This window comes from Drosophila sulfurigaster, chromosome 3 (genome assembly GCF_023558435.1).
Source record: "Drosophila sulfurigaster albostrigata strain 15112-1811.04 chromosome 3, ASM2355843v2, whole genome shotgun sequence".
NCBI lineage: Eukaryota > Metazoa > Arthropoda > Insecta > Diptera > Drosophilidae > Drosophila > Drosophila sulfurigaster.
In genome coordinates, this window is record NC_084883.1 from 444,002 (window position 1) to 456,280 (window position 12,279).

General features: G+C 33.2%; 2 protein-coding genes across 2 annotated transcripts; one reads left to right on the forward strand and one right to left on the reverse strand.

The window, feature by feature from the left end:
* Positions 1-6,309: 6,309 nt before the first annotated feature.
* LOC133846515 (paired mesoderm homeobox protein 2B) lies at positions 6,310-8,751 on the forward strand. The gene is made up of 3 exons (XM_062281535.1): positions 6,310-6,762; positions 8,185-8,378; positions 8,468-8,751. Exons 1-3 carry the CDS (start codon positions 6,489-6,491, stop codon positions 8,651-8,653), a joined length of 654 nt encoding a protein of 217 aa, XP_062137519.1. The 5' UTR covers positions 6,310-6,488; the 3' UTR covers positions 8,654-8,751.
* Positions 8,752-9,427: 676 nt separating this feature from the next.
* Positions 9,428-11,689, reverse strand: LOC133844521 (uncharacterized). Its single transcript, XM_062278553.1, has 4 exons — positions 11,507-11,689; positions 10,143-10,333; positions 9,803-10,080; positions 9,428-9,725 (listed from the first exon to the last, which is right to left on the reverse strand). The coding sequence occupies exons 1-4, from the start codon at positions 11,553-11,555 to the stop codon at positions 9,458-9,460; spliced, it is 786 nt and encodes a 261-aa protein (XP_062134537.1). The 5' UTR covers positions 11,556-11,689; the 3' UTR covers positions 9,428-9,457.
* Positions 11,690-12,279: the final 590 nt, after the last annotated feature.

Consider the following 12,279-nt stretch of genomic DNA (forward strand, 5'->3'; position numbering starts at 1 on the left):
GCATGACAGAAAAATGTATAGTTATTATTATAAAAAAAAAATGTCAATTGCAACACAGTGCAAATATATACTTAACGCAAATTCAGATCCAGAAAGGAGATGACTGATCGATAAGATTGTCTTAATCTTAATAGCAGTACATATGTATATCTAAATTCAAAACTTTATATACACATGTATTAAGAAATCCTAGCTTTCAGTCAAATAAAGAGCTGAGCTTTTAAAATAATTTTTTTTTGAATCGCCAAACATGAATACATTTAATGGAAGAATGTAGGAACTCATTGAAAATTCTAAAATGACATAGAAAGCGGAAAATTGGGTTCCCATCAGGGCCATTATATTATTGTTAGCAGTGAGAACTATATTGGAGACTTAACCACTAACTAGCTAACTACGAGCACGAGCGTATTTCGTTGCGCTGTGCTTTTGTTTGTATGGATGCGTCCATGTATCTACACTACTACTTGCCTATATTGGTATGTGTATGAAAGTGAAGTTTCGCAACGTGCGGTTGCCTCGCAGCAAGCAGATAGCGCACGTCAATTTTGTTTTGCTGCGGCGAAAGTGTCAAAGAAGATGACAACAACAATTGTTTGTGTCTTAGATGTTTTCTGTTAAATGGCGTCTGCACAAGGACTGCGTTGGCTCTGCTGATAGGTTGCAAGCCCAACATATTGTGATGCGCGAGTTAAAATCCCGATCGAGAATACATGCATACTTTTTTTTTTTGTAATGCGATTTATATTTTTTCATTCCCTTTCAAGCTCACTGACAGAAATAAAAGTAATTGCGCATTGTTTTTTTTTGATGATTTTCTTTATCTCATATACTATAAGACAGAGCTATAAGTTTTTTTTCGACAGCATTTGTAATGTTTGCACGCAGATCAAGTTTACTATGTATAGGAATTGTAATTCCTTATTTGGTTGCGATCAGATAAACATTGTCGAAGTTATTTAAGAATTTTGAGAGTATTACCACAATATTTTGGTTTTATTCAAAATAGGTAGCAGGTATCTCATAGTCGAGCACACTCTAGCTTTAAAATTACGCTTGTTATTCGATTTGTTTGACTTGCGGGGGCGGAAGTGGGTGTGTCAAAAATTTGAAACAAACTTAATCTGCGTGCAAACATAACAAATGCTGTCGAAAAAATTATAGGTCTATCTCTTATAGTCTTTGAGATCCAGTCTTTCATACGGACAGACAGGCAGACGGACATGGCTAGATCGACTCGGCTATTGAGGCTGATAAGAATATACATATATATATTTATAGGGTCGGAAATGCCTCCTTTTACCTGTTACATACATTTCATGCCGACACAAAAAGTGTTGCAAAGTGTTCACAAGAAAATGACACAGACGCTTTTTTTATTTTTTTTTTATATATTATCTATATTGATGCATCTCCTCACTTTGCGAATTATAACTGATTTGATATTCACATATATCCACATATTATCGGAGTATCAATACGCTTAAAAATTGTTTTGTGCTGGGAACTGCGGAACGAAAAGTGGTCTCAACAATTTTGTAAGGCCGTTATTTTTATATGAAGTTGCGCGGAATAAACACGATTTCGCGTATCTCAGCGGCTAATTAATAAAAAAAATTAATTAATTTAAAATAATCACAAAATGCAAAGCGAGCAAAACTGGTCAGATTTCTGTATAAATTATGGTGGTTTGTCCTTATTGACTGTATCAATGACTCAACGATCAGTGCACACCCCAAACACTGAAATTGTCAACAACAGACAGTTTCAGGCACCGATTACAATTTGTTGTTTAAAAATAATATAATATAATAATTTTTATATTTATTTTGAGAAAATTAATATTAATTATTTAATTTAAATAATAACAAGTAAGAAAGCTACAGTCGAGTGTACTCGACTGTGATATACCCGCTACCCATTTTGAATAAAAGAAATGTATTTTTCGGTATTATTCTCAAAATATACCAAATATACTGCAAAAATACTAAAAAATACCAAATGGTATATGTGGTATATCGATATAGTACCGCATTTAAAATATACCATAGACAGCTCAATATACCAGATTGTCAGCCAAAGCAACTAAGACCCCTAGTAAGTAGGCGTTTTGCCCATATAAAAGTATTTCTTTAATAACTTCGACAATTTTTATCTGATCGCAACCAAATTTTCAGGAATCATAACTACTATAGTAATTATAGTATATACCAAAATTCTCTACTCTAGCTTTAAATTTACGCTTGTTATTCGATTTTTTTGATTTGCGGGGGCGGAAGTGGGCGTGGCAAAAATTTGAAACAAACTTGATCTGCGTGCAAACATAACAAATGCTGTCGAAAAAAAATTATAGTTCTATCTCTTATAGTCTCTGAGATCTAGGTGTTCATACGGACAGACGGACGGACACACAGACGGACAGACGGACAGACACACAGACGGACAGACGGACATGGCTAGATCGTCTCGGCTGTTGACGCTGATCAAGAATATATATACTTTATAGGGTCGGAGATGCCTCCTTCTACCTGTTACATACATTTCCTCTCGGCACAAAGTTATAATACCCTTCTACCCTATGGGTAGCGGGTATAAAAAAAATTATGAGTCCCGACCGGGACTCGAACCGGCGCACCACCAAATGTTGGGCTTGTACACTACCAGCACCAATATAGTCGAGCATGTAGATATATAAACGCATACATACATACAAACGAAAGCATAGCAGGCGTTTTTGCCCATACAAAAGTATTTCTTTAAAAATAAAAAAAAAAGTTTGTACCCTGAGCGGGTTCGAGTTCGAACCGAGAACCTAACATGCCCGGCTTGCACTCTACCACCTGAGCTATCGCATTGCTTGTAAATCCTCTATGCATACCGACATTAATATAGGCAAGCATGTATATACGTATACGCATACATAGAATACATACATAGCAGGCGTTTTTGCCCATACAAAAATATTTCTTTATAATTATTGTTTATAATTATTTATTTATAATTATTATTTATAATTATTTATTTATAATTATTATTTATAATTATTATATATAATTGTTGAAAATACGATAAAAAAAAAAGTTTGTACTCCGAGCGGGCTCGAACCCGAGTTCCCCGAGTACCTCGAGTACCACATCACATTGGGCTTGCACTCTACCAACAGAGCTATCGCATTGCCCTATGCATACAGATACAAATATAGAGGCGAACATGTATATACGTATACGCATACATACAACACACACATAGAAGGCGTTTTTGCCCATATAAAACTATTTCTTTAATAACTTAAACAATTTTTATCTGATCGCAACGAATTTCTCAGGAATTATAACTACTGTTGTAATTATTGTATATACCAAAATTCGCAACTCTAGCTTTAAAATTACGCTTGTTATTCGATTTTTTTGATTTGCGGGGGCGGAAGTGGGCGTGGCAAAAATTTGAAACAAACTTGATCTGCGTGCAAACATAACACATGGTGTCGAAAAAAAATTATTGCTCTATCTCTTATAGTCTCTGAGATCTAGGTGTTCATACGGACAGACAGACGGACACACAGACGGACAGACGGACAGACACACAGACGGACAGACGGACATGGCTAGATCGTCTCGGCTGTTGACGCTGATCAAGAATATATATACTTTATAGGGTCGGAGATGCCTCCTTCTACCTGTTACATACATTTCCTGCCGGCACAAAGTTATAATACCCTTCTACCCTATGGGTAGCGGGTATAAAAATGAAACTTGAGTTTTAATAAATAATTGTATATAAATTATATATACACATGCTACCCATTTTTTATAAAACCAAAACAGTGCGGTATTATTCTTACCAAATGAATATTCCAAAAATAGAACAAATATACCGAGTGCTTTTTCTGGTATACACGTAACGTATGGGTAATTCCCATATATACTACAAAGTACAAAATATACCAGATTGTTAAACAAAACAAGTAAAGCCCGTAGCAAGCATCTATAATTATTAAACAAGTAAGAAAGTTACAGTCGAGTGTGCTCGACTGTGAGATACCCGCTACCCATTTTTAATAGGGGCAAAATATTGCGGTATTATTTCAAAATATACCGAAAATACTAAAAAATACTAAAAATATACCAAATGGTATGTTTGGTATATCGATACAGCACACCATTCAAAATATACCATAGACGGCGCAATGTACCAGATTGTCGGCCAAAGCAACTCAGACCCCTAGTAAGTAGGCGTTTTTGCCCATACAAAAGTATTTCTTTAACAACTTCCACAATTTTTATCTGATCGCAACCAAATTTTCAGGAATGATAACTACTATAGCAATTATAGTATATTCCAAAACTCTAGCAACTCTAGCTTTAAATTTACGCTTGTTATTTGATTTTTTTGATTTCCGGGGGCGGATGTGGGCGTGGCAAAAATTTGAAACAAACTTGATCTGCGTGCAAACATAACAAATGCTGTCGAAAAAAATTATAGCTCTATCTCTTATAGTCTCTGAGATCTAGGTGTTCATACGGACAGACGGACAGACACACAGACACACAGACGGACAGACGGACATGGCTATATCGTCTCGGCTGTTGACGCTGATCAAGAGTATATATACTTTATAGGGTCGGAGATGCCTCCTTCTACCTGTTACATACATTTCCTGCCGGCACAAAGTTATAATACCCTTCTACCCTATGGGTAGCGGGTATAAAAATAATTTTTGCTTGCAATAATAATTTTTCAAAAGCAATATTTGTATTGCTTAAAGATTGAATTTTACTATGCTAAAGACATGGTTAATCAGAATATTTAAAAACCTTTTGTAATTGGGCGAATGAATTTAATCAATTATATTGCGTAAAAGTTGCAGCTTCTGAACAATTGTTTTACATGGCCTGACCGTAATAAAGTTATATTTCCAGGTTTTTTATGCCTTTGTGCCTCCAGGAAATATAATATATAGGCAGAAGTATGCCTATAGTATAGTATATATATTCTTGATCAGCGTCAACAGCCGAGACGATATGAACACATAGATCTCAGAGACTATGCGGGTTGGATATATAGTTTTCGACAGCACTCGTTATGTTTGCACGCAGATCAAGTTATTTTTAAATTTTTGCCAGGCCCACTTCCTGCCCTGCAAATCGACAAAAGTCGAAAAACAAACGTAATTTTGAAGCCAAAGTCAAGAATTTTGTTGAAATCTATAATAACTATAGTCTTTATGATTGTTTAAAATCAGATACAAATTGTAGACGTTGTTCAAGAAATACTTTTGTATAGAAAAATTTGCGTACTTACTGCTGATCTTAGATACGTTGGTTGACAATCTGGTTTATTTTGCAATAAATATAGCATTCGGTACATTTTTAGTATTTTTTTCGATATTTTACGAATATTTTGCGTTTATTACTGTGATCTGTTGCTTGTTCAAATGATCTGATAGCGGATTAGTATTAAGATCAGTTCCATCAATCTTATCCCATCTTGTTCGTCTGACAGCCCCCGAACCTGCACCATGTCTGCGAGTTATGTCCTATTCTTCGCATTAGACTTTAGTCTTTAAACTGATAAACGCCAAGCATCCCTGTGTAACAGTGTATTCATATATAATTCATATATAATTTCTTTCCTTTTCACATTATATTTTGAAAGAATACGTCATTTAACCTAAAGTTGCTGCAACTAATTAAATTCATATAGTTTTATTTTTATACAATTTTCGACTTTTCTTCAATTAAATTTTAATTATATTTGCAGGTACTAGACCAACAAAAGTTTGTTCGACACTATTCATTTCATATTACGATATACTAATAAGCAAGCAAATGCCCGATATATAAGATGGTATAAAATAAAACAAATTTTATTGATGACATTCTACTTCCTGTTCATTTTACAAGCATGAAATGAAGTGCTAGTACTTGTATACCCTTGAATTGTTAGCTCTGAATCAGTCCAGCACTTGATTATTCATGTCAGAATACACTAAAAAAAAGTATTAGTATTAAAATTAATTCAATTACTCTGAATATTTTTTATCGATTTTTAGATTTTTTGATCATGTCTTAATTAGAAACTAATGATTTTTTTTTTTAATTGTAAAATTTAAAAGTATTTACAATTTTTATGACATTTAATTAACTTAAAACTTATTGTAACCTGGACATCAAAAACATTAGATAAATTTGTGTTAGTGTACGCAAAACTTTGAAATATTTCCACCCTTAAAACAATCTGTGGAAATTGGCGCCGCCCCCAAAAGCGGAGCTCGGTATTTTTTCTCTCTTTCATTTTATGGAAGTGAAGCATCCTTTTTTAGCCAAAGGTTGATGCTGTGGCAAACGCTACTGAAACTTATTTATTTAAGCCCAGTTAACAAATTGTATTTTCTCTGTGGCTCCACAAATATTATATTTTATTGCGATGTGATTTCTTAGCGATAAATAAACTGATAATTAGTGTCTCGAGCCTCATTTCTCAATGCAATGGAATTTTCATTTTTAAACAAAACGAGTTATGATAAAGATTGTCTATACAACTCCAACTCGCAACATCATAATACAAATGCCAACTCGGGATTTTCGGTGGCCAACCACATGAGCCATTATAATCTAATAATCGATTCCAGCTATAAGCTACGGGCCAATGATACAGTTATCAGAAACTCTTTTAGCCAAGAGTCGAATATATTGTTCTCTAAAATCACAAATGTCGCCGACTTTTATCCCGGGACTCACAATATAACCCCCTACAATACTGGTAAGTGATGATTTAAAAATACATCTAGTGCTCAATTCATATTATATTTACTAAATATGTTATTAAATAACTATATTGAAAACTGATTTCTTAAATTAGCTTATCACAATAATTTCAAGAAGTTTTAATCCACTCAAAAAAATGAGTTTTTTACAAACTTTGAAACCGTAGTGGACATGTTAATATTCTTCTCTTACAATAATACAAATTGTAGATAATTTTCTTGAATATCTCAAAACTTGTTGATAGCCGGTTGCACTTATGTTTCTCAAGAAATCGTTAAATGACAAGGGAAAAATTACAGACAGCCGTGATCAACTTTGATATAAAGTGATCATACAAGCATACAAAAAGTCACATGACTGTTTTTTTAATACAGATCGTTTGTTTTACAGGGTGGATTCCTCCCAGGACATATTAAGAGAATATTATATAGTTTATAGGTAGAATATTAACAACTTGAATTAAAAAAATTAGCTTAATCAGGATTTTCGTAAAGTTTTGGTGAAAGCGAATCCATAGTTTAAACAAGTAAGAAAGCTCCTGTGAGATACACGCTACCCACTTTGAATAAGAGAAAAATTAATATACAGCGAAAATTCTTCAATATACTGAAGGCTATATATGGATTATTTATATATAGTACTACAATCAAAATATACCATAAAGTTATATAGCAGATTGTCAGCCAAAGCAGCTAAGACATTTTTCGCCATACAAAAGTATTAATAACTTCTACAATTTTTAACTGATCCTATCGAGAATTTCAGGAATCAAAAATAGTATAACATAGTTAGTATTGTACGTAAGCGTGTCAAAATATGGAAAGAAACTTGATCTGCGTATATCGTCTCGGGTGTTGACGCTGATCAAGAATATATATACTTTATGGGGTCGGAGATAACTTCTGCCTATAGGATACATTTCTTGCAGTTATAATACCCTTGTACTCTAGCGTAACGGTTATAAAAACTAGAGCAGGAACCTCTAAAAGTCTCTGGGACCCACAAAATTGCATAGCTATTTTATCTATAACATTCTTTTTATGGTCGAAAACGTTTTATTTGCCGATTATAGTACATGTATCACAAGTTTTCTTCCTTCTTTGAAATTTTGATTTAGTTTGAAATTACAAAATTTGATCACTCACCACTTGAAAAAATCCTTAATGCTTAAAATTCAGTATTTTCAACTTATGAAAAAAATTATTTGGAAGGATTTATTAATTGGATTTGTCATGTAGTTATTGTTTGTAGATTATATTTAAATAAAATAAATATTAATAAAAATAATTATTTTCATTAAATATTCGAGAACCTTAAGGAAAGTTTTAATTAAAGGAAATATATTTCACAAAATGTATTCGGATGATTCTAAATTAATAATCAGAACTCCATAAATAAATTAATTTCTTCAATGCAGATTTCCAATTAAAATCATATTCGGAAGAGACTTCGAGCTTGAGTGACAAATCGAAGCAAAGGAGAATAAGAACAACGTTCACATCAAATCAATTGAACGAGTTGGAGAAAATATTTTTGGAAACTCATTATCCAGATATTTACACTAGAGAAGAAATTGCATCCAAATTACATTTAACAGAGGCACGAGTTCAGGTCATTTCCACTTTTTATTAAAAAATAATTAAAAATGTATATATTAAAATCTGTACATTGAAAATACATTATATCCTATATCTTTTTAGGTTTGGTTCCAGAACAGAAGAGCTAAATTTCGAAAGCAAGAAAGACATGCCATTTATATAATGAAAGACAAATGTGCCAAAATGGAGAATAGGCAGAATACTGTATCTGGCAGTCAATGTTACGATGTATCACTCAACGCATCACAAAGTTCTTGCCAAATAAAATGTTTTTATGATAAAATATAAGAACCCAAAAAATTTGTGTGTATTTTGAAATTCATATGCATGTATGTATATAGTAAATATTGGATATACAATGAGCTTTTAAAATAATGTAAAAGAAAAATTACAATGAGTACCATTCTTGCGTTTTAATATGCTTTTACTTTTTTCAAGGTAATCGATAAGTTAAAGTTAGAGATCATGAAACCCAATGTGGTGCTATTATATTAATATGTAATTTAGTTCGCAAAGTTGTGTTTATTAGGTTTGAACTGAACATTCAAAATACATATAGCACAGAGGGCAAAATATACCAAATTCTGAGCCAAAGTAACTAAGAGCGAAAGTGGGCGTGTCAAAAGTTTGAAACAAACTTGATCTGCGTGCAAACATAAATGCTGTCGAAAAAAATGATATCTCTATCTCCTAGTCTCTGAGATCCTGTGTTCCATACGGACAGACTGGCAGACAGACAGACGGAAAACGGCTAGATCGTCTCGGCTGTTGACGCTAATCAAGTATAATAAAGTTATTATATAACACCCTTCTACCCTATGGGTAGCCGATTGAACTAAAATGCGATCGAGAAAATAAAGTATTAGGTGAACTGGTTCGCTCATATATTAAGCGAACTACCCTTTGAATTGATTGTTGTCAAACAGTAAGACGAATGCTAATGGATCTATTGTCTTGAATGAATAACAGAGCTACATCTTTTGCAGTCATTTTCAGATTGTCAGAAAAAATTAAGTATTATCGCAAGAAATGGCAAAAATGCGATGAAGGATTAGGCAACTGTTTGCAACAATAAAAATCAACAATATTTATTTAATTAAAAATATTCAGATTTGCAAGCAAACTTAACACAAATATATTTAGAAGTACTATTCGATAATCAACGTATCTAGGTCCAGATCCCGACGTGATAACCGTAGTGAAATTCTGTGAGTAGCCTTCAAAATTTACCACGCATTTGTAGGCATCAGCATCGTCATCGTTGTCCTGAACTACCGCCAGTGTGGTTGCATTGTAATATCCATCGCCTTGTTCATAGGGACCATGGTTCACAACCTTGATAATATCGTCATCGTCAGATCTAAAAATAAATAAAAATAACAAAAACGAATAATTGTTCAATATTGTCATTTGTTGTGAGAATATTAGTTAACTTGCATTATAGTTAAAGTTGGTTTGGGGAATACATTCAACACGGTACATTCCAATTGGGTCTCGTTATGAATTTTATAACGGGACAGGTTCAATGTCCGATTTCTCACATCAATCACTTGCAAACTCTTGTGAATTGTAATTGTTTCCGATCTAGTTTGCACAACACACTTGTAATCTCCCGTTGAGCTTATAGTAGGATTGATAAGGGCCAGTGAACTATACTGTTTGTTTGGATCCTTTGAGCTTTCATAAGTGCTATCCACGTCATTTTTAAAATCAGGCTAAAGAAGAAGAGTTTATTAGTAATCATAAAATGATTATATTCGAATTATATAGTACGTACAATCGGAGCAGGTTGCGATCCACGAATCCACTGATAAATTGTACGATCATTTCGAAACCATTTCACAGTGAGGAATACATCCGTATCATTTAAATCATAGTTACAATCCAGAACTGTGCGGTCCATATTGTCATCTTCGAGTACTAGAAACTTAGTTTCTTCATCGACTCTCAGTGCCCTACATCCAACACCTTTAAAATAAAAAAGGGGAAAAAAAAGAAATATTATTTTTGGTTGTGTTGATAAAGAGCGGAATATGAACCATTTTGGAAAAACAAAAAAATCGGATGAACCAATGCTCCTAATCGCAGAGGTTCCCTAAATTTTAAATAGTTGAAATACATGAACATGTATGTATATATAAATATGTGCTATTTATCAACACAACAATATGTTGAGCATATATATAGATCGGTTGCTTTATTATTTATTTCATTTTAAAACATATTTCATTTTGAGAATTAACTTCTGCTATTAGTTCATCCGATTTTTTTTTCAAAATAGTACATATTTCTGTCTGGAGAATTGAATTCTTACGTCTCTATCTGCACCACATAACATAGTTACTATCGAAAAGTCTTAGTTTTCAATATTTATGTATAGAATATCAAAATTTTTCAAATTTAAACAACGTATTTTTTTAATTTATAAAATATTAGTATCCTTCCCTATGTCCCGAATAGATTGAACAAGTTTGTTATATATAATTGAAGAGCTCATTGGTAAACGGCTATTTCTGTTAATTTAATATTAATTATACAATTTACTCATTGTGTACACAGACAGATTGTAAATAAAAGAGATGGAGAAAAAAAGTTTGTTATTATTTATTTAATCAGACTATTATTCAAACTATAATTTAATCGATTTACAAAAAAAATGTTTAGCAAGTGTTTTTTCGGAATGTTTTGTATATCGCCGATTTTGCAATAAATATTAAATACACCCACGAAAACACATAAAATGCAGGTTAAGGCCAAAGCTTGATGTTTGATCTTTTAGCTATTATTTATAGCCAATGTTTCAAGTAATAACTGCACCGAGATATAACACACATGACATCATTATATTCGCAATGAAATCTAAGAAGTTTTCCAAATGTTTTTCCAAACTGTTTGGGCCATCTTATGAGATATTGCTGTTTAACATTTTCACTGTTTCCACAGATTTCCATTCAAGCAAATATGCATGTACGTATGTATGTACATATATATATATACTCATCCATATACTATATGTATACACATATGTGAGTAGCTGTACGTATAATTCACAGTCTAAAATGATTTCATCTCTCAATTTATAAATAGTTTGCGAATGTTCAATATGATTACGCGTTTAGATCGAGCATTTTCAAGCATTACCGTTATAAAGTACTGATGCGACTACGACGAAAACTAGTAGAAATTTCATTTCGACAGTTAATTTTTTGTTGTTTGACTATTTTAGGGAATAACACAGAATGTACAGAGAATTTAACTAATTTAAAAACAACTTCAACCGAACCGTACGCTAGGCATGGTCAAGCACAAATGTCTGATATATCACAACTGAACGTTGTAGACCGTGCTATATGTGTACGCATACAACAGCACATACCTATACACATACATACATATGTGTGCACTAGGTGGTTGTATGTGCGAAACCATCAACAGAGAGAGAAAAAGAGGGAGCGCGAGAGAGCCTGCCAGCCAAAAAGACAACAAGCCACCCAAAGTGCGATAGACCCGACGACTCCTTTATTCTCTCTTTTGATCGTAGACACATATGGAAACAACTATATATTCGAGAGCGCATGTTGATTATAACATGTGTGTCTAAACGTTCAGCTCGTGCCACTTGCTTGCACACGTGTGTGTGCGTACATATGTAAGTGTTGCAGCTGCCGCATGAGTGAGGGGTGGAAAGCCTTTCTGCTTCGCTGATTTCGGTTGTCTACTTTAGATAGTCTTTTAACAGTCGCTTGCTACTGTCCCCCATATTATCTTGCACCCAGAACTACTGCTATATTTTACACCCATACACATGCATTCGAAATAAAAGAAATGAAAGTAATACAATTCACTGTTGTATTTGTGTTTTTGTTTAACTTATACTGATCCACGCTACGCTTGTTGCACCCGCGAGCGAAACA

Bases quoted from the DNA above. Each gene is read 5' to 3' on its own strand.
- LOC133846515 (XM_062281535.1), top strand. From the start codon at position 6,489: ATGGAATTTTCATTTTTAAACAAAACGAGTTATGATAAAGATTGTCTA. The intron at 6,763-8,184 runs GTAAGTGATGAT...TCTTCAATGCAG, and splicing joins TATAACCCCCTACAATACTG to ATTTCCAATTAAAATCATAT. The intron at 8,379-8,467 runs GTCATTTCCACT...ATATCTTTTTAG, and splicing joins TAACAGAGGCACGAGTTCAG to GTTTGGTTCCAGAACAGAAG.
- LOC133844521 (XM_062278553.1), bottom strand. From the start codon at position 11,555: ATGAAATTTCTACTAGTTTTCGTCGTAGTCGCATCAGTACTTTATAAC. The intron at 10,334-11,506 runs GTAATGCTTGAA...TTTATTTTAAAG, and splicing joins CGCATCAGTACTTTATAACG to GTGTTGGATGTAGGGCACTG. The intron at 9,726-9,802 runs GCAAGTTAACTA...ATTTATTTTTAG, and splicing joins AAACCAACTTTAACTATAAT to ATCTGACGATGACGATATTA.